Consider the following 23,841-nt stretch of genomic DNA (forward strand, 5'->3'; position numbering starts at 1 on the left):
CTAGTCAATGTGGCCTTTACATGGTTACAGTGTTCACGCGCACTGATGAGTTTCAAACATTCGTTTGGACAATTTTACAGCTGTTTCATACATAAATGGCTTAGTGGGCTAGAAATCAAGAAAACTGGCAGATTTGGCTAAACTGATATGGTATTTTTGTTGGGAACACAAAGTCTTTTTAAGAGCGGAATATATTCCAGGTCAGGAGAATTGAAGAGCAGATTAGAATTCCAGATACCTCAGGGATTTCAGCGATTGGATGTTGCAGCCAGTCTTTTTCAAAATGATTCAGAGGTTATAGGGGACCAATTGAAGTGGATTTGTTCGCGAGCAGACTAACCGATCAAGTACCAATGTATTTCAGTTGGAGACCAGATCCTGGGGTTGGGGGTAGTAGATGCCTTTCTTCAGGACAGGAGGTTACGCTTTTCCTCAGTTTTCAATGATCCAGAGAGTATTGATGAAGGTTCAGATAGAAAGATGCATAATCATTCTGGTGACTCCATGTTCTAAACTTTGGCTCTCAGGTGTGATGGAAAACGTAAAAGAGATACCCAGTCTTGTTCCAGTTACTTTGGGTTTTTCTGGTAGATTCAGAGGGAGAAAAGCACCTTTTGGTTTTAGAAGCGAGTAAGAACCTTCTTATTTAGAAGATTTCAGGGGAATGAATAGATATTCAGGTCTCTCAGGAAAGGCTAAAGACTTAATGGATGAGTCCTGGGCTACAAGTGAGTATAGAAGAAATGGTGCAGCTGGTGAATGGAGAGGTATTTGTTCCTTGGAGCCTCCTGTGGCGAAAAGAAGCAAATTATCATGCAAATATGTTCAACTCTGGTCTTTCTTACAGGACAATTAACTGCTATAGATCTGCTGTGTCAGCGGAACAAGCGTTGGTAAATAATTTTGCATTAGGAAGTGATACTTTGGAATGGAGATTGATGAAAGGATCTAGGTTTAGGAAACCTCCTTCAGATTGTTATGTTTTCTTTATAGGATGTAGGATTGATTTTCAAATTGTTTGTATCATGGCCCTAACATGTATCTTTCTCTGAGACAGATATCTTTGAAGCTAGAAACTTTACTCTGTTTAATTTCTCTTAGCAGGGTTTCAAATGTTAAGGCTTTGGTGATTTGTAATAGGTGTTACACTCCAGAAGGGGTACATTTTGATGCTTGGAAAAGAACTAAGACCATGTCTGCGACTATTTTCTACCCTTATTTTTAGGTCTTGCTAGAAATGCAGCGCATGCTCTGCTTCGCTAGCGAGACTATTGTTGCCGTTTTGGTGCTGGAAGGGAGACAGGAGGTGGCACGCGCGGACAGGAGATGTGAACTCCGTACGCATGCATATCTCCTGTCCCCGGAGGCTGGCAGCGCGCACATCACACGCTTTCAGTTTCCCTCCCCCCCGGTGTTTTTTTTCCTTCTGTTTGCGGAGGTTTCTTTAAGAATATGATTGATGTGTGCCAGCAAATTGTTACTTTTAGCTCCTCGTCATTTGAAGACTTGCTTAAAGGGGAACATGATACATGAACACATTAGGGGGGTTTGAGAGTCGAGGCGTTCTTCTATTGATAGAGCTGAGGAAATGCGATTGATTATCTGCGAGTGCTTGTTTGTTTCTCTATGTAGCCAGGTCTTTTTTAGCCTCTGTATGAGAAATCGCACTAAGCGTTAAGGCAACCGCGTCAAGTTACTCTTATTGTGCCCGAATGAGAAAATATATATGCAAATGCCCCTTTTCTGTCAGATTCCGATGCTGCGTTGTAAGCACATTACACGCTCTCTGTTCAGCAAAGCACGCTTCCTTCAAAATGGGGCAACTATATTTTCCGTTATTTCATTGTGGAGGGACGAGAAGATGTTTGCCAAATTTTAATGCCATCAAGACTAAAATGATTAAATTTAGCAGTACTTGATTGCACTTAACAGACGGTAGGCATAACAGTTTAGCGCCATCTTGAGGAAGGAAAATAAAGCGACTGTGTGTTACACGCCTTGTAAACCTCAGCGTTGTGTAACAGAATTGATAGGAGGAACCGAGAAATGGCTAGAGGCCATGTTCATCTAGATTCTAATGCTACGTCATTTACATTGTAAGAGTTACTATTAAGCACGATTTATGCACTTGCACCACTGTGCAAACAAATGCAATCTTCCTTCCTAAACAGTTAGATGTACCTAACCTAACAGTTACCTGGAGCAAGACGCACATAATTGCCCCCTAATCAGTCCTCCTAATTGTGATGTGAAAGCCATCTCTCCCTACCGTTTTCAACCCCCTCATTAGCTAATGTCCTCGTGCCAGGGCTGTAAGTGGGCCGGGTCCTGCCGGTGCTCAGCATGCGTAGCAGAAGGGAGAGGCGGTGTCGTTAGGGCCAGAGCTGCCGAATTTGGAATTGGAGAAGCAAGTGCCAGTTTCGGCATGCCCTACATTCTGGGCAAATCCCTTAATCTCCCCATGCCTAAAAATGTGACCTGGAGCAATTGGTTCTCATGTAAAGCGCGCCAATATCTTAGGGTTCTTGTTTGTGCTATCTAAAACGGCATAAGATACACATAAATAAATAAAATACAAAAATGAAACTGGTCAGTACCAGGCCATGCATTGACATTTTTAAATTTAAACTAAGCACTGTGTTTTCTTTTCATGACAAGCTAAAATAAGTCAGTGAATAGGCGCCTGATAGATTTCACTCGTTTTAATTCCACAGAAGTCTCTCTTTTTCCCACATCGGTTTCTTTAGTTTTGTATTTCGGCAAATATGTGGATTTTGTATAGTACATAATACAACCGAGTCGCCTCTGGGTAGGTTCAGGGTGTGGATGGGTGTTGAGGACTAAGCACGTTTGAGAGCTCTGGAGGTGAGACTGAAAACATTGGTGAGTTTCTGATATTGCCTGTAACTGTGTCATGAAGGTGTACGTTAGTACATGATCATTCAATCCTTGCCTTCTCCGCTGAGCGTACACAGTGATGATCACATACGCGCAAAATGGAACTATGATTTGGGGTGGGGGAGGAGACATACATCTGTGGAAATATGGACAGTACTAAAGGAAACACAGTGTGAGTGAAAAAGGGGCGGTGGTGTGCAGAAGATAAAAGGAAGTGCATGCGAACGAATGAAAAGACGAATTGAGAGAAAGAAGCTAACGAGTAATGTGGTTGGGGGGAACTTCAGAAAGATGTGTGGAGAGAGGATACAAGTGACTAAAGCAGAGAACGAGATTACAGAAGAAAGGAATGTGAAGGGAAGAATGAGAGTTTGTACTCATTTATGGGCTACTGTATAAGAATCGTTAGCAACACGCATTGGAAAAGCCAGTAGGTCTGCCTTGTTTTAGGTGTTGTATTCATTGTTGTTTGACGTATCTGGATGCTTTAACAGAAAAAACAACTGTAGGAATGTGCACTTAATTGTAATTCACTTGTTTTAAGCCATGCCTATAAGTAAATAGGCAGACTCTTTGAAAGGGTCTCTATTTTGCTTTTTATGGCCTTGCCCATTTGAGACCCCTAGACAGGTCTATCAAGAGTATACGTTTTGGTTCAAGATGAAGTAAATATCTTGCTTCGTCGCAGCATTAACAGGGAATGTGATTGGGAGTCTTGGACGTATATGATGTTTGAAGATTCTAAAATTGATTTAATGCTTTATGATGTATTTGTGTAATGTTCTTTAAAGGGTTGCATGTTGGGGCAGCAAGATTATTGCATAATGTTAGTCTGATGTCTTTAATGAAATCAAGATTCTCTTTGCATGTTAACTAGAGAATTGCCATTTATTTCTTAGCTTTCTTCAGCTCTGTCTAGCATAACCTAATTAAATCCAAAGCCCGAGAAATGCCGTTTTGAAAACAGAAGTAAGATTACCAAACGAAATGGTAGTACTGCAAGATCTGGTTGAGTGTGTATATTGAAGTATTTTCTATTCTTTATTTTGCGTCTTTTAATCTATACTCCGGGCGAATGGAATTATGTGGTAGGAGAGGCCAAATCATGAGGCGGGGTGAATAAATTATGTGGAAGAAAAGGCAAAAGATATGTTTAAGGAGTCACTGGACTGAGGAGGACTACCGGAAGATCAAAGATTGGCCACGATAGTACAGATTCCAAAACGTGGCAAACTACCGGTGGATTGTTTCTCCTATAGGCCGATCTCATTACTCAACTTTGAAGCAAAGGTGCTGGCCAAGGTCCTGGCAACTAGACTCACCAAAGTAATAACCTTACTTACTTAATCCACCCTGACCAATCCGTCATTATGTCACATTGCAGCACCGGACTGAACTGGTGTGACTCTACAGAGTCATCTAGGCAGCCAAAAATGAGCTGAATGATAATGCCCAGCTGTTGTCCCTGGACGCCTGTCTGGCGTTTGATAGTATAGAGTGGCAATACCTCTTTGCGGTGTGGAATGGTTCGGCTTTGGCCCTAAATTCTGCGCCTGGGTGCAGCTGCTATATACGAGACCACTAGACAGAGTGAGGGTGAATGGAGTGGTTTCCAGGCAGGTCACGCTGCATAGGTGTACAAGGTAGGGATAACCGCTCTCGCCCATGCTCTTCGCATTGGCACTAGAGCCCCTAGCGGCATGGGTCCGAAGAGATTCACTAATAGGAGGCAAACCGATAGGGGGAGAATGAGAGGTAAAAATCTCACTATTTGCCGATGACATAATCCTATACACCACCAAGCCTAGATCTACTATTCACCATACTCTTCCTATATTTAGACTATTTGGGAGCTATCAGATCAATTGGGACAGATATCTTGCTTTCACACTGACAGGTGAAACGCAGACTATGCCTCCCAGAGGGAGTTCACTAAAGGTCAAGGATACATTTAAATAGCTGGGCATTATGAGATCGCGCACAGAAGCTGAATTTCTAGAAGAAAACCTATTCCCCCAACTGCATAGACTACGGAAGGATGTCACACATTGGAGAACGCTGCCGCTCTAACTAAGGAGTAGAGCAGCCCTTTTTAAGATGATGGCGCTACAACACCTTCTCTACGTCCTCCAAAACACCCGTAAAAAATCCCTACAGTGTTTTTTCGTAAAGTTGACTCGCAAGTGAGACAATTGCTATGGGATGGAGGGAATTCCAGAATCGCGCTACACAAGTTAGAGAGAGAGGATGTCATTAAGTATTACTGGGTTGCACAACTTGTTGCCCTTAATGACTGGGTCTTCGCAGGCAAGGAGGAGTCAGCATACCAAATGGATCACCACTCGATGGGTTGAAAGGATATCTAAATGCACTGTATGTTAAAGACCTGACGAGCAAGCTGCCGAAACATACAAAAATGACTAAACAACTTTGGAGGAAGGAGACTAAATTCCAGGGAAACCAACAGAGTGCATACCCCTATGGAACTGCGACCTACTTGCACAAGTGGGCACTACTAGGCATTGAGTACCTAGGAGATTTCTGGAAAGGTCAGAAAACTGTAGATTTCAAAACCCTGCAAGCAGACTATCAAACGCCAGACAGTGAACAATTTTGATACATAGAATTGAAACACGCCATTAAAACGCATATTGTGGCGGCAGATCAAATATCTGAATTTATACCAATAGAAGATAGAATACTCCTAGACCTATAAACCGAAAAAGCCACACCCCTCATATACAAAGAAATTATGAATAACAAGCCGGATCATCTAGGGACCCTTAGAGACGCATAGGAGAGAGTCTAAGGGACTCTAGAGGATGACTACTGGAAGCAGTCTATACAAAGCACGAGAGAAGTAGTCATGAAAGCACAATTCTGCTTGATACAACTTCAAATCCTGCATTGGTCGTACACAACTAGAACAAGACTATACAAGATGGGTAAATGCGACTCACACAAGTGCAAGAGGGGATGCAGAGGAGGGCACGTTCTATCATATCCTGTGGCGCTGCACAGGGCTGCAGAGATATTGGAGCAGGATCACACAGGTGATGTCAACAGTTTTTGTTTTTTAAATATATTTTATTAGCATTTTCAACCATAGCATAGTACTTTCTGTTCAATGCATACATTGCGTAGTATAAGGCACAATTGTGACAGCAACATTTGTACAAAAGCACATGTTGGACCACTGGTGTGTTCCATTAATATCACCGGCCTCTATGCATTGCCTATGGTATTATCCATAACAGCACATAACAGTAAAAAAATCCTGAAAACAAAAACTAAACAATACCCATTAGTCTCCTCCCCTCCTGGTCTTCTTTCCGATCCAGACCATGTCAATCATGTGCATGACAACCAAGAGACCACTATAATGCATCCGTGTTTCATTCATGTGTCAGGACGGGTCTGTCTGAGTTCCCACTAAAGTTAGCCTATTGAGCAGCTTCTCTGTCGTGAGAACAGAGTATACGGTGACCTTGATTGTCTTGTAGCTCATACTAATCTGTAGTCCTCAACTTTTTCATCCTTTCTGACAAAGCGCATCCGGACCAGCTCTGCCGGTGCCCACTCATTTTTATATCACGTACCTAGTCTGAAGGTTTCAGGGGTCTTGGTTGCATCCAAGCAATGGCCACACGCCTCTTGGTCAACACCAGACCCAAATTTACAAATCTTCTGCTTAAGGTTTATTCTTAGGAGATGGCAGTAGGCCCAATATCACCATCTTAATATCCCTTACAATATTCCAGGCCGTGCCCCTCCCTAATCTTCCTAATACTTCTTCCCAATAAACCTGCAATGTGGAGCAGGTCCATATCATATGGATGTATTCTTCCCCCTGTGTGTGACATCTAGGGCAACAGTCCTCCTGAGCAGGGTATATTACATGTAGTGTACGTGGGGTTAGATATACCTGATGTATAACATTGTAGTGGAGTCATTTAAAGCAAGCATTCATGCTAACTTTAAGAACTCCCCCAAACACCTTCTGCCATTCTACCTCTGTCAAGGGTACCTCAAGTGCATCGTCCCATTTTTGCTGGTATCTTAGCGGTATCCTCGGGAGATGAACTCTTAATGCTCTATGTAGAAACTATTTCAAACGCTTCCCCCTGACCATCTCTATCATAGTTTTAAGGATATTAGTAATGGGTGGCTCGTCCGAAAAGGTCTGCCATAACTCTTGCGCTATCTTCGATATTTTGACCTATTGTAAAAACTGACCCAGAGCTAGGTCAAAGTTAGTTTGTGCCTCCTCTCGGGTTATGAAGCGGCAATTCGTATACAGGTCCTCCATCAGTAAACAACCCCCTTTCCTCCATCGGCTTACCGACATAGAATCCGCTATTGCCTTGAATGGATGAACCGTCTATAGAGGCATTACTGTGGCGTACGGAGCATGTCGGCTATCCTGAGCAGCGCATGTCAGTAGTTAAAGGGGAAGTCGGTCCCATGAGATGCCAGATGGCACATACTGTGCATTACTGGGGAGACCAAATGGCCGAGATATACTAGGTTGTGATTACTGCTGGCAGCTTTAATTGCCAAAAGGAACATAGCCAGGGCATGGGGGGGAAGCACATCCCCCTAGGGTCACAGACGGGGAGAAGGACCTTGATTGGTGTGCAGCAGCCGAAAAAATTGTTCATCAAAGCCGGGGACACCATGAGAAGTGGGGTAAAATATGGAACAGGTGGGTGGAGTACAGAGGGATTTGAAAAGTTGCAATGATTTAAATGAAGCGAGGCATGCAGAAATGACAAGGTGGTTCTAGAACCTGCCTAAACTGAATTACTCAATTAAGTAACGCTGAAGGGGAGAATTAAGAACTGAAGGGGGTTAGGGGATGAAAATGCTTTTGAAATTGTACAAGCTATGATCGTAACCATTGACCTGTGATGTGTGTTATACATCTGCAAGTTTAATAAAATTATTTTAAAAAACTAAGAAAAAAAAGAAACCAATGGCCACCGTCAGTTTAGAATGCATGTTGGAAATGTAGGCTGGCAGCAGAAATAACATTTTAAATGGATTAAAAACAGGATGACCCATTCAAAATACAGATGCACAGGAAAACACTTCAGATTAACCAATATTAACCTAGCTTTTACTTGTTGACTCTTGTAGCAGAAGAAACAGACTACTAAAAAGGGTCTCTAAATGGAGATTAATTGTTTAATGTTTTGTCAGATAAATTATGAATTGGAAGTAGTTTATGTGTGTTTAGATAAGCTAAGAACCTCACATTTAAATAAATACAAATTTAAAGTATTCCCCAGTGCTCTATTTTTCCGCCCATAGGGAGCTCAGAAACAAAGAACGCCTAACACTGTTCTTTCAAATCACATTCAACACTTAAAGTGACAGACTTTACTAGGCAGTAAATTGTGCAATCTATATGTGTTCTGCATTTCTGTAGCACCATTTTCTAAATGTTCAAAACAAGAAACAAATGGGATAAACTTAAAGAGAGAGAAAACACGAGTTTGGCTGTGGAGAGCTTCTCAACAATGCTGACATAGACAATAACAAATGGAGCTAGTCCTTACCTGCACTAGCCATATTCCATCTTTGGTGTCTTCCACTAGCTCATAAAAGTGCATTTCTCCACTGAAATTTGTGCTAGAAACCGACTCGGAGTCCTCCTCTTCATTCAGTGCAGAATAGAGCTCTCCCTCCATAAGGTCTCCTGAAACAGAATCAAGGAAACGATGACACTTGTGTGGTCATACACGTGGACCTGGATGCAACGATTGTTTCACTCATCTAGTTCAATACTATTCTAACAGTACAAACACCTTTTTTGCCATGTGCTTATAGAAATGACGAGGAGCTTCACATTTGGCCAACTGCCGTGTTTTGATGAATTTCCCCACCAGCCCCTGTCTACACAATAAATGTTGATAATGTTTCGTCTGATACCTTAGAAGCAATTTGAATAAGGCCCAATGCCACATTCCAAATGCCTAGTGCAATTCCAGCTTACAGTTTCTCAACGACTCACTGCTCGCTACATCAAAGCAGCACCATCAAGACCTTCACCACTGCTGCATCCAACATGGAATCTGCCAAAATCCCACCTGCTCAGTACAGTTCACTGTTATTATTATTTCTTTGGGAGCCTACTGTGGAGGCACAAATGAGCATGGCCACAAGGATGCAACATATAGGACAGGGCGACTAACTTTAATAAGGAGCCAAAGATTTCAATAGGGTTACAGTCACAGGGTTGCCTTCTCTAAAGTTGATTTTTGATTGCTGCACACTCATGACAGTGCACATTAGGGGAGCATGTAGAGACCTTCAGTGTATTCCCAGGCACACTACCAGTAAAATTGTTCAGAACTTTAAAGTTTTGACTAGTATTACCTTCACTCCTCCTAATTTTCATAGGCGAGATGAAAGTAATAATAGTCTAAACTGTTTAGAATTAATAGACTGTGTTATATATAGCAAGAGCGGGGGTGGTGTTGAGTCCAAAAAACAAAATACTGCTTCAAGCCTGCTGATTTAATTTATAAAATGTTCCTGATGCTGCCTCCCACAACCCCGGTCCACATCACCTGGATGGCACTGGCAGGAGCATTAACGAGCGCATCAGGGAGGACAGGGAATAAATACAGTATGCACATGCATTTTGACATTTAGCCTGGAAAGTTTGTGGTTCCTTGTTGGTGCCGAGCCAGGCTTACCCATATACAAATTCAGTGAGAACCACAAGGACAGTGCGATGAAGAAGCCTGCAGAGGAGTGTATGACTTCATGTGATACGCCCATACTTTGTCCATATCTTTGCGGAACAAAAAGAGTTTAATAATAAGACAGCTAGCTGCACCTGTATGTACTTTGCCATTATTAATTTCTTCGCATTTGGCAGTTGTCATTTGCGTTTCCTTTGAATCCTGAGGTTTTTATTGGAGGCCTGAAGTGTAGTGGTTACTAAGTTATGTTCAGTCTTGAAGACAATGTTGTGTAATTTGAGTGATAGTAGTTATAGTTTGGATAAGACAGCTGCCTATGCTGAAACACAACAAATGTGCCCTGCATCTACCTGGATTAGAAGACTTGTTTGCATTAGATAAATCATAAAAATAATAGAGGCAATGTCACAAATATCAAATAAAGTATGTCATGACCTGTTTTCTCTGGTTACACTGGTTACATAAGAACCACCAACTGCTGTACTCCATTTCTGCGCTTGAATTGAGATTTACAGAAATCAGCCTGCCTCCATTTTACCTTCGGCATCACCCTCTCAAACCCAGAAAAGCCAGTCTCACTCCAGAGTCAGTCTGTATAAATTCAAACCCGGTCAGCAAATCCATGGTGAAGCATGTCACATTCGAAAATGTGCCAATATCTCCAGTAAAAACCCTTCAACCCCATCTCTCAACTAGGTAGGAAGGCCTCCCCCCAATTCGAGGAAGCCAATTTACTATCTTAACCCACTATTAATTTCAAGAATATGGGCATGAGTCATTTGTCACAAAAGCAATTTAATGGTGTTCTTGGGAAAAGTTGGCATAGATACTAAAAGATGTCATGACTAATTCACAAACAGTTGACTAAAACAAGAGCAATTTCATGTTAACATGAATTCATTCCATGTCGAATGCATGACATTCCATTCTGACTTAGGGAGGCTGTGATGGCTTGATAAGTAATTATTTGTAGTTAGGGAGAGTATTTCCTCATCAGTTTCACAAATCTACTGGACAAAGAAGGCCTTGTACTATTTACTAGTTGCCATTTGAGATCAGGAATCTTTTACGACAAGCAAACATTTTTACGAACCGACCTAGGTACCATTAAGTCAGTTCGTAAAAAGAGAGAATCGGATTGAGTTGCAATCCAATCTACCTTATAAATAACCATTAGATAGGTCTCAGATTGTGACTCAATTCGTTGGGCCACAATCACTGGAATTGTGAGCAGCAACGGTCCGCAAGTCACCATGTCTGTGACCAATTTTTATTAAAGTAACCAATTTGTAAGTGAAGTACTTATTTTATCTTTTTTTTACATTTACATGTTGGCAGTAGTTACCGGGCCCACTGCCTATTCTTCAAACTTTTTTTACATTCATAAAGGGGAATAGGTGTCTTTGTGAATGGTTACCACCACCTATGAGGTGTCAGTAAATTTTCAATATTTTGTGACCCGATTTTATCGCAAAATATTGATACGTAAGATACTGACTTGGAATTTGAATGGGCTGCCTACAACAAGCCTCTCTCAGATACCAAATCAGTATCCATTTGGAATCCCATTTGAGGAGTTAGAAAATCTTTTCTGACTCCTAAAATGAGTTCAGAGCATAGCAAAATGCATTTTAATGGTTCTAATCGCAGAATCTGAGTGTTTCAGACTGTTAAAATGCTTAGTACACCTGGCCCCTTAAACGCTGGAAGACATCTATACTCCACTGTCAAAGTCTAATATTGTGTTTTCTGTTTTCCTCTAACTATGCCAAATACAGGTTTTCTCCTTATTGTACTGCATTCTTCGTGGACATAATGCAGGAGATAATGCTGCTGTGCTAGGAGGCAAACATACCTCCTTATTTATGTATCAAGTTCAACAGCAGCAAGCAAGTTTGCACATTCAAAGAAATAAGTCTACAAATTACTGGGCTTGAAAGATTTGTACAAAAAGTCAAACAAGCTGAAACTTGGTCTTAAAAAGGCTGTTGACTATTACAAAATTTAGAGATTCCCAGGAAGGAGCGAAATAGGGAAATATGAAGATAAAAGCAGACACATGTTTGAAAAGGACAGCAACATCTCACAGAAGAAATCATCATAAGGATAATCTGACAAATTAAAGGTGTCAAAGTGGAGACAAAAATGAGGGAGACAGTTTATTTGTATTTAGTTCTCTATTTAGGTAATAAAATATCACTTTCCTGGAATTCGGTTACCAATACACTGGATCATTTATTTAAATAAGATTTTTAAAAATTATATGCGGTCTAAAACATATACTAATGGAATCAGAATTATTTAAAATTAAAATGAGAGCAGATGTGGTCCAACCGTTTTCTGGTCTCAAAAATATCCTTCTTGATATGGTCAGAGCCGGACACACACATAAACCATGTGCAATATTCTGTAGGCCTAAATTACTAATTTTGCATATCCACTATTCTTTGGAATTTTCCTGTGGATGCCCTCATTCCAAATTATGTGGCGAATACCTATCCGAAAAATCATTATTGCCTTCAGGCATCCTTCAGCAAATTAGATATCTATGTAAAAGCATAGTTTTACACCATTTATTAATAAGCTTTGTTGCACTTGTCAACTATTTTCAGAGAAACCCTCCCCCACAGACACCACAAGACTTCTGTTGTCGTATGAAAATCCATTACAAATTGCTTTTTTCCCATAGATTTACTAACTCATATGACAGAAAAAAAGGTTTACGTGGCATGCTGGGCAGAGTATATTACAATATTAGGGCATAACTTATTTGAACTCCTGCTAAGACCAGACACAATCACAGGGCAGAAAATGTGACACTTTTGCAAAACCAAATTGTCTGTATAACAAATTTCAATTTTTGCATGTCAATGAAATCCTTATTTTTTTATTTGCTGTCTTCCTATGCCATATAACAGTGGAGTACATAACCATTCTTAAACTCAGGTTCACAAGGTCTCTTTAACAAGCATTCATAAAATAACTGTTTAATTTCTTGACAAAGTAGATTTTTTTTTGTTTGTTGAGACAAACCTCAATGTATAGTCACCCCAAGATAACGATAATCCAGGACCACCTCCAAGGTAGTCCCATTTAACTTTCAGCCACACATTTCACGTCCATTTGTAACAAAAAACATTACTTTGGTTTTATAAGTAACTGGATACGAAGGAGTATCTTGCAAATAGTCAATAAAATCAGCCATACAGTAGGGAAACAGTGCGGGTCTTGGAAACAGCCTTGTATAGGAAGTTCCATGTCTTAAGATTTATTTGTGCCTTCAACAATACTTTAAACAATTGTCTGTATGAAGGCCTTCTATCAAATCAAATAGCAGCTTTTATGTTCCACATCGCCCTAATTTTGACAAAGAGAAGTTGTACTGACTAGGCCAAAGGCAGTACTAAATGTCATGCTATACAAATGAACCATTATGTTATCTTGGGTGGATGATGCAGGTAAAAGAACAGATTGCTCAATTTGAATTTTGTAAATAGATATATTGAGAAACCGCTTTTCTGCAGCATCCAACAATGTGATTCAGGTGTTAAATGATCTATCTTTCCAAGTATTGGCATGAACAGGTTAACATGCAATAAATGTGGGTTGGATGGCATCTGTGGAAACTCACACTGAAAATCTCGAGAAGGGCCATGTCACTCTAAAGCGCAAGGAAATGAGCAGGACAGCATTGTGAAGGACCCGATATGGAAAATGGAGGAATACGAAAACAGGCAACGGCGTAATAATCTTTGTGTTCTTGGTATTCCAGAGGGGGCCAAAGGGGGAGATCCTAGGAAATATATGATCACGTTGTAAGGGTGCTTTCCCCGAACTGCATACCTGGGATTGGGATAAAGACATCCAACGAGCCCATAGCTTACATCTTATACCATCTAAACATTGAAAACGAGTTATTTACGTGTAACTTCAGTTATCCAGTATTGGTATCTTTCATAGATTCCGATGCTTAGAATCATCCCGCCGACGAGGTGGGAGTCTCGCGGTATAATAAAACATATACATTATAGTCATAACAGTCATACAGCTCAAAGACTGTATGACTCAACTATTCATACAAGTGTTCAAGGGTGGCAGACCACCTGAATACTGGTCACAGGCCAAGATTGTGGTTTTTAAAAAAAAAATACCATCTGAACCCGGTTCACATCGCCCTATAACCTTAATCAACAGTGATAGTTCGATCACTTTCTGGGTACTCTCTAAACGTACGAAAACGCAAATTGTCGTGAATGAGAACTTAACCATTAATGACTCTGGCATAGTTAAACATGCAATATATCTTGGATTAGATATCTCAGTTAACATCGATAAAATAGATCCCAGAAGATGCTAATTACCCCATTCCACCCTCAAACTATTACCCAGACAAAATATCTACGGCTGTTTAATTCAACCTCAAAAGGTAAAATGGGAAGCTTTGCTGCCACAATTGCGCTGGTAAATTGATTTTCCACTCCCTCCTCCTTCTGTTTCCAAATCACCACTGAAGCGTGTCCATGCCCACTGGAGAAAGTTCACCAGTGTGAGACTTGAACCATCCCTTAGAAAGCAGAGTGGGGAAATGAAGAGAAAGGCACAGAAGTCACATGGAAAATGTCAAGCAACTACTTCGCAAACAAAACTCAAGATGGTGCCAGGACTCCAACAATGGCGATGCATTGCCAGGAGGGAATGTCGATCAAACTAGATGGAAGGTCTACCAAACTAGCAGTAATATTTTGGACTTTACATGACAATTAAATAGTAGGTTGTTGTCACCATACTGTTTTCTTTTAAACAATGGACTCCTGTATATTTGGGCAAGACACATAAGTAATAGTATCTTCACCATTAATGCTTTGGAACACACTGCTCTGGATTGGTTTTCTACCGTGCATTTATGATTCCACAGCCCCATCAGTAAGGTTCACCTCACTCTGGTAGGCTTATCTTTTCCTTTACCTGGGGTAAAGTTCAAGCAGAAGCAATAATACCAAATGGATCTGGACCGAAAACACATTACCTACATCTAAGGTGAGCATTAGAAACCAGTCTTATTTAACTCTACATAGAATACTCTGTGCAAACTATGAAGTAAATTGCTCATCTTTCAGCTCTTTAATTCATGCTGTGTTTTTCACAGCCCTTCCTCTGCCTTCCAGTTCTATTAGAAAGATAGAGTAGGTGTTACACAACAGTAGTCTGCAGCATCCATGTTGCTTCTGTTGCCGGTTTCACTTTCTTTTAACTTTGCTGTGCACTCGAAGTAATTAATGGCTTGAAATCAGCCAAAGTTTAAAAACGATAAAAGAACTTGGCTGCTCAAACTACAGAGTCTTGCTTTGACTATTGTCTTGGACTTCTTAAACCTGGACTTCAGAAAGCCAAGCAAGCCAGTAACTCTGATCTAATACAAACGGAATCATGGTTCACAATCTCATCAATATTTACCTGGTTCAAGAGTATTGTAAAGAGTACAACCACCGGTTTTAAACACCACTTCTCTGAGAAAACATCTCTGCACAGATTTCTCCATGCCATGCATTAGTAAAAATGTTGGCAGTAGTGGGAAACATGAGGAAAATGAACATCTGTCTAGATTGGGATGCACAAATTAACACAAAGAAAGCCAGATCCAAGTCAGGTAAAATGCATTTAAAAACAATAATACCTAAATAGTACTCATTTACTTAATCAGAGGGTATCTTGAAACTGAGCTTTGGATTCATTAGCCCCAACCTACATTGGACACTCCTGGTCTAGGGCCCAGCTGATCCGTTAATTTGAAAGTTTGGACTCACAAATCAGCAAAGATATGGCTACTGAGGCGGGTATTTCTTTTTTAATCAACTAATATCGATCTTTCAGAAACCTTTAAAAAATCTGCTTGCAGAATCCATAGTGCTAACATCTATAAAAACCAACGAAATTAGCATGCATATCACGACAATTATACAACCTTTTGAAAGGAGAGCTGTGCAACTAAAGAAAAGCCACAGTTCTTGCAATACCAACTTTACAAAAATGGGTTCTCCGAAGTACATTTCCTGGAAAAGAATCACAAAAGAGACTTGTGTGGAAATTGCGAAGCATGCCATAGTTAAAAGCTCGCTGCTATTTTAGTATGCCTTGATGCAGGTACTTCGCTGTCAATTAGGTAATAACCGAATTCTTTGACACACATAGAATGGCAATCGATTTACAGCCCACGTTTAGACAGCTTTAGAAACATAAGCGTATAATCTATAATGAAAAGTAATCATTATAGAATATGAATTGTGAACCTACATGAATCAGCCATTTTTAGGTCTCTTGCATGACCTTTTGTTACCTTAAAATGGGACTTAGAGACCGTAGCTTCACTGTAATTCATTTGCTTGCTTGCTTCTTATTGGTCAGCTTCCTTAGGTGTCCTTCCTCTTTGTGCGTGTATCCTAGCACTGCTCACTTTTTCAGTGTTTCCTCCGACCTCAGTGCTCCTCACCCATACCTCTTCACCCATCCTCCGTTATCTGTCTGCTTGGCCCAAACCCCCGCCCAACCCTCCATTATCCACGTGCTTACCTCATAGCCTCCCACCCACCCACCCTCTGCAATCTGTGTACTTCTCTGTTTGCTTCCCCAGCTCTTCCAGCCCATCCTTTGTTGTCCATGTGCTTCCCATCCCCTTTCACCCTACTTCATTGTCTGTGAGCTTGCCCTAGCCCCTCTGACCCTCCATTGTCCGTGTTCATACTCCAGCCCCTCCCACCCACCCAGTGTCTGAAAAATGTCAGGCTCCGACCATCATCTCCATGCGTTTGCTTTGTTTGCCCTAAGTTGGCAGAATATGCCCAGACTTGGTCCCATGCTCACTTTACCACTGGATTCAAGCTAGCCTGGCTGAGGGGCGTTACCCCCAAACCAGTACCAGGTTGCTTGTTTCTGGCTTGGCAGTTCAGGCCGGACTGTTCCCATGAGGAACAGAGTCAAGACGGATGTGCATTTGGCTGGGTTGGAACTGGGGTGACGAAGTGAGCTAAAGAATGATGATGGATTCAACCCAGACCCAATAGTGACTGGGGGTGAGTGTCTGAAACGTCTCAGTGCTCCGTCCATCATCTCCTAGTGTTTCATTACTCCTCTATGTCTAGAGTCTGAAACAACACTCCTGTATGTATCAGATGCATTCATACTTACTTCTAATTCAGGAAGGAACTGAAAACGTACCTTTTTAAAGAGCACTATATTTCAACACTGTTGAACCACCCCATCTCCTCTACTGCACATTGTACACAATCCTCCACTTGCTTGCAATCCCTAGCAGAGTTCTGAGTTACTACTAGCTAAGCTCACAATACATAAATATCTACTGATGTGTACGTTCAGGAATATTAGTAAAGCACATGTTCCATTTCTACTAAAAACCACCCAACCGATCAACTGCTTAACCCCTACTGCCTAGCATCCTCACCAATGATATGGACTTGACACATTTGGTTCTGTTCAGATCTGGCTCATTCCTATAGAATTCCCCTTGAAGAATTCACCAGACACACATCATTATTTATTCAAGCCCAAGACAGTATAAACTAAACATCAAATTAGAAGTGGTGATAGAATGGGACAGCTCAGACAGTCTGCAAACTTCAACCTGTCTAATCATCCATCACCTCTTAGATAGAAGAGAGCTTGTTTGTAATCCTGAATAAAGTGTATGTAATTATCTGCTTTTTTATAACTTGCCGCTTATATGTGCATGTAAAATAGAAACCGATGGAATTACATATTATCAATCCATACTAATATAATAAAGAGAGAGCCTAAACCTTTGAGGCGGGTAATCTCAGGAACCACAGCACCAATACAGCGTTGGAAAGGGCAGTTGCAGCAGAAGGACATAGGCTATGCAGACGCCCACCATATACATTTAAAAGGTAAAAGAACCGTGCCAGCAGAGTAGTCCCTTGTGGGCGTGTCTGCGTTGTGCTGTGGGAGTGTGCCGGGGGCATGACAAACGATGGGGGGCGTGTGGTACGTTCCGCCCTTCATGCCATGTCTCATATCATGTGCTAATCCCACCCTGCTCCCTTTTAATACCCCTGCACCCCATAATCATAACCCACACCTACTCGTTAAAATACCCCAACAACCTTAAACTCTAACCCATTTTAACCCTATAAATATACCCTGTACCCCAAAACCCAAACCTATCCCTAAAAATACCCCTGTACCCCTAGCCCTGAACCCTATAAATACCCCTGTACCTCAAAACCCAAACCTACCCCTGAACCCAAAAAATACCCCTGTACCCCAAACCTAGCCCTGAACCCTAAAAATACCACTGTACCCCAAAACCCAAACCTACCCCTGAACCCTAAAATACCCCTGTACCCCAAAACCCAAACCTAGCCTTGAACCCTTAAAATGCCCCTATACCCCAAAACCCAAACCTAGCCCTGAATCCTAAAAATACCCCTGTACCCCAAAACCCAAACCTAGCCCTGAACCCTAAAATAGCCCTGTACCCCCAAACCTAGCCCTGAACCCTAAAATACCCCTGAACCCCAAAACACAAACCTAGCCCTGAACCCCAAAAATACCCCTGTACCCCAAAACCCATACCTATCACTAAACCCTAAAACTACCCCTGTACCCCATAACCCAAAACTATATCTGAACCCTTAAAATACCCAAACACCCCAAAACATATTCCTCAGTACCCCAAAACCTATACCCCTATACCCATACTTACCTTATCCAAACATTAAAAAAAACATGCTTTTACCATTCATGAATTTACAACGAATTTCGTTGTAAATGTATGCGTGGTAAAAGCATATAAAATGTAATGCCATAAGTTATAATGGCATTGCGGAGTCATGGTACTTTCGGAATGAAAGTATGCGGAGTGATGGTATGCGGAAAGAAAGTTGCGGAATAATGGGTGTTTACCCTCCCCCGGTAAGTACATTGGTGGCACGGCGGTCCACATCTCCAGCAACATACTCATATTTTTTCACCACCCATTTGAAAAATGCACAGGTCTCTCTCATTGATGGCCAGCACCGAAATACACTTTTAGACACACCTCCCGCCACAAGTTCTAGAATTGCGAACTTTAGAGCTGGGGAGCTACGTTCGAATCTCGGCATAAGCTCAACATCCTGTGATTCCAGGCAAATCGCTTTGGCTCCCCGTGCCTACCACAAATGAATGTGTTCTTCTGTAATGTAAATTGTGCTCATGCCATGTTGTCGAGTTCGCGCTATATAATATTGCAAGGAAAAATGAAGTAGGGAAACTTGAGTTCACACACTACTGAACGCGCACTCTTAAGTGCATCAGCAGTGCACTGTGAATCGGAGCGTTTCACAGGCCTGTCACAAATAAGAAATGCTATCAAAACGATATCCTACTAAACAATATACTACTGGCCGGCAGCTATTCATACCTGGACAACGTCGGGACAGGCTGCTAGTATCTGATAAAGTGGCACCAGACATCTTGCTTCTGACTCCATGGGAACCCAGTGTGTGCAAAAAACTTGTTTAGTAAGGATGCATTAACAGAAGGTAAAAAGGGTTTGCTTTGGTGAGGAGATAAGCTGAACGTTTTTCAGACAATACATTTTTGTTACAGTGCAATTTTGGCCACTGTAACCTTATAGTAATGTGCAATGGAGATGGTGCCCCGCAGACATCAAGCATGAGGAGTAACCGCAGGTCAGTTTGAGATTTCTGGGCATTAACTAATATTGCTAGGAAATCTTTGTAGATATCAATAAACGGGGATTACTGTGCGTATTATATAGTCTTTCTGGGCTTTTTATTGCCATTTTAAACATATAAACACCATAAAAACCCATGAAAGGTAAAGACCCTAATTACTGCAAACAAAACTACCACGGCGAAACAGCAGCCCTCATCCGACTGGACCTCTCGGCAGCCTTCGATACCATCTCCCACCCCACCCTAATCACAAGACTCCATGACACCGGTATCTGCGACAAGGCCCTGAACTGGAACCACTTCTTCCTTACCAGCCCAACACAGCAAGACAGACTACCTTTGCTCCTCTCACAAACCTAGAGAGATCAGCTGCAGAGTGCCCCAAGGCTTCTAGCTGAGCCCCACCCTATGTCTACAGGGCATCTCTCACGGCCATTGACAGAAACAACGGACTCAACATCATCTTCTACACCGACAACACCCAGCTGATCTCTCCCTCACCAACAAACCCACAGCCGCAAGAACCAACTTCCACAGAGGGGAGAAGGCAGTAGCCACCTGGATGAAAGATAGCTGCCTGAAGCTCAACTCGGACAAGACCAAACCCAGCCCCCTCAGCCAGGGACGACTCCTGTTGGGCTGCCGCACTGGGAAAACCTCCCACCTCGATGGACCACACACATAACCTCGGCGTGATGCTGGACTCCTCGCTCACAATGAACCACCAGATCAATCCCGTATCCTCATCCTGCTTCCACACGCTCCAGCTGCTCAGAAAAACATTCGGATGGATCCCCACAGAATCCAGAAAGATAGTCACAGACACACTCATTACCAGCAGAGCCGACTGCGGCAACACACTCTACGCCAGCATCATACTACAGTAAAGAGACTAACAAAGAACTATCAGACAGGATTGGAGAGCTCACGTGCCCACTCTTCCAGTTCTCCTTTTAGAAGTCGCAAACCTTAAAGCCAGAAAGAAGGATGGTACACCATGCAGTCTGACAAAATAGTAGTTTTGCACATTTCAGAATAATGGCTTAACACAAACGTATTGCATTAAAAATACTAAGGCAGGACAGAGTGGTATATGCTATGTTACACATACTTGTATAACTCCCATTCTGTCATTAGCATGGCTTTGCAGCACTAACGGTATCAGTATCTTCAAATCCATATTTTGACAATTTTGTCACAGATTGAAATTTGGTTTATTAGTTGCAACACTGTAGTTCCGTTCTTCATAGCAAGAGGATTTTTTTTAATTATTTGATAGGTCAATGAGTTATGATAGTGGGTCTTAGATCCATCTGGGTTATTTTTCTTGTCTAATGCCCCATCCGTGACTCCCTGCTAATGTCCCGATTTGCTGTGCCACAGCCTTATGCACTAGTCAAAAGATGCAGAGATCGGACATGAAGATTAAGTCATACTCTTTTTCCTTAATCCAGACATATATTTAAATGATGTTTATTTGGGGGGGCGGGGGGAGGCCCATTAAAGACAAGCAAAACTAAATTAGAACTTCTGGCATCATCATTATCAAAAGATAAAAGGGTACAGCTGCACACAATATGAATAATAAATCAATAATTGACTTTCCACTAAGAAGTTTGAAGAGAGCAAACCTCTTTATTCCCTTCCTCTTCATTGATGAACTTTCAAATAGTAATTTATTCCACCTCCCAGCAAACACAGTGTGGTTGTTAGCCTCAGGCAAACTAGCAGTAGGATAAACAAAGGCGTGTACACCTGATCAGTCAGCTATTCTTAGCTGCGGCTTAGAAACAAAGTTACAAACTTCCAGCGAGAAAGGTGTGACCCAGTCCACTCCAGATCATTTTATTTTTTCAGTTTTTAACTCATTGCCTTCTCTGGGTAGTCTATTCATTTTAAAATAAGGATTCTTTCACGATTAGGATACATTCAACGTGATGATGTATTTGCAAACATCAACCCTCAAAATCTATTTATACAGCACTCAATGGGACAAAAGATTGGGAAAAAAACATAAGGTGAGCATGTGAGTTTGTCTTTTTGATTTTAACTTCGTTGAGAAATATTGTTAGGCAGTGCACAGCACCAAAACGAATGTCATAACGCTTATAGAGAGTTATGTAGCGCAGGAAACATAAAAAGTCAAATTTTGAAGGAAAACTCCAAAAGGGATAACAAACTGGTGGTATCAAAATGATACACGGTTCAAACCACAAGTCATATTAAAAAAAGAATTGGAGTAGCCAATAGGTCTCGCCCTTGGGACCTTATTAGTGGTTAGCCAGAGCTTTTGGCTTTGCCTTTGTTTTTATTTAAGCTATGCTGTGGAGCAGCGTGGCCGCTGTGTAGGCTGTTAAAAAATTATAATAAAGAAGACTGTCCGCACTATTTTGTAGACACGTGCATGCATTACAATGTGGAATGGCAGAAACCTTATTGAGCTTTACTAGGCAAAGTTGTAGCTCTCTCGCACCTTTTAGCAGCTCCTTCTACACACGCTGCTGCTGCGTTGGTGCTGAAAGTTAACCCCTTCGCTGCGGCGGCAATTCCGCCGCAGCGCTAGGGAGGTGGGGGCACGCGGGGCTCCCATGCTCGTGACGGAACCGCTCCGTCATGAGCCTCGGGTGCGCTGTGCTGATTACGGAGCGGTTCCGTCACGGCCCCGCCCGCTCAACAGAACGTCAAGCGCAGGCGCGGAATCCGCACCGCGCAGGCGCGCCGAGCGAGCCGTGACGGAACCGCTCTGTCATCAGCACAGCGCGTCTGTGGCTGGTGACGGAGCAGTTCCGTCACCAGCATGGGAGGGGTTAAACACCAGAAAGGCCACTCTCCCTTTAACTTAATTACGATTGAATTAGCTGGGGGTGGCGCAGAGCTCCGGGGTCCGAGGCAAACAAATGTCTGAATGAGAAAGGGCTGGGTTAGCAACCAACAGCTGACTACTGGGGGGAAAAATAAGAGCACACCTGGCGTCAAGCAGTGGGAGGCCTACACTGTTAATTAGTGGTTAGAAGTTGCAGGCAGGTTCAAAGGTGGAAGTAGAGGGTGAGCTTGAAATAATAAAAGGCAAAAAGGTTTAAGGCGGGGCTTTACAAGTGCTGGCACGCCCAAGCAGTGAGGTATGCATCTGAGCACACTTGGGACAAAGGAACCAAGTGGCAGGTCTGCAGGTTTATGGGGGCAGGCTAAAGGTGACCCTAACTGTTGTTTTTGCAAAATCCTTTGCAATTAAACTGGGCAGGGAATTTAAACCTGAAACTCACAACAAGAATTATCCAAGCAGTTTTCCAACTCAAATCTTGCAGACCTGCAATTGCTTCTTAACCACCAAATAGCCTGAAAAATGCTGTACAATCTTTTGTACTTTCCTGCATTGACTTTGAGCACTTTTCCTTGGGTTGCTCCATTAAAGGCTGTGCTGCATGCCAGTCCCCGCCTCCTAAAAATGGCTCCAGATAGAGGCAAACTGCACTTATACAACTGCTTGTTTAGTATCATTTAAAACTCAATCATCATCTATCTTGAATAAAATACTGCTTTTTAACATCTATGCTCCTCCCAGTAACAAATATGACACCCTGTTTGATCAATTAATGGAAACTATTATTCACATATTAGATGATCTACTTTATATGCCATACATTATAATGGGTGATTTGAACGGTAAAATTTCAAATAGTGAAATAGAGAAATGGGCTAAACTATTTAAAGAGGAATCATACGAAACGTCACTCCCACTACTCCCTAAGGGAGCAAAATCTGACAAGAGAGGAAGACTATTACTATAACTTCTCCCCAGTATAAACGGGATAATCCTAAACGGAAATACTAAAGGTGATAAACCTGCATCATACACTAGACAGGGAAATGGTTCATCTTCTACTATAGACTATTTTATTTGTGGGATTAATGAAAAAGATCAAATCACTCAACTCACTATTCATTTCACAGAAGAGAGTGACCACGCTCTCCTACATCTAACAACCCTTTGGACGGCAGCTACTACTTTCACCGACCAGGCAATATTTCAAAACACCAAAACTGTAGTGAACACAGCCCAGCGTCGGATCTATTGGTCCTCAGAAAACTTGGATTACCTAAAAAAATCTAATTGACCACACCCAATTGTTGACTACCATCTACTCAGATGACCTTATAAAGAATTTTGAAAATATAATCTATAAACTTAAGAATGCGCTTCAAAACAAAATACAACAGGAAAGACACGCGAAAAGTAAAAACACCAATAAGAACAAAAATTGGAATCAACCAATAGTAAAAAAGCTTAATAGACTGATCAGAGCCCAGTATCAGAACTTCACTATGGCGAATAAAGTGGAAATTAACAAACTTAAGAATCAAATACGAAGAGAGAAAACAAAAAAGAAAAAACAAGTTCAGGACTCTAACTGGGTTGATATCCAATTAGCGGCTAAACAACATAATCAGCGTAAATATTGATCTCTGATAGCTAAAATGACTGGATCTACTAAGAAGTTGGAAGCAATCCCGGTATC

General features: G+C 41.7%; 1 protein-coding gene across 2 annotated transcripts in view; it reads right to left on the reverse strand.

Annotated features, from left to right (window-relative positions):
• The window catches only part of LOC147725568 (charged multivesicular body protein 3), a 474,260-nt gene that overhangs the window by 412,340 nt on the left and 38,079 nt on the right, over positions 1–23,841 (reverse strand). For both annotated transcript variants that reach the window (XM_086964263.1, XM_086964261.1), the window contains exon 2: positions 8,460–8,599. In XM_086964263.1, coding sequence (XP_086820389.1) covers positions 8,460–8,599 — 140 coding nt within the window. The remainder of the gene's footprint in view (positions 1–8,459; positions 8,600–23,841) is intronic.

The sequence above is a fragment of the Lissotriton vulgaris genome, chromosome 3_2, assembly GCF_964263255.1.
Source record: "Lissotriton vulgaris chromosome 3_2, aLisVul1.2, whole genome shotgun sequence".
NCBI lineage: Eukaryota > Metazoa > Chordata > Amphibia > Caudata > Salamandridae > Lissotriton > Lissotriton vulgaris.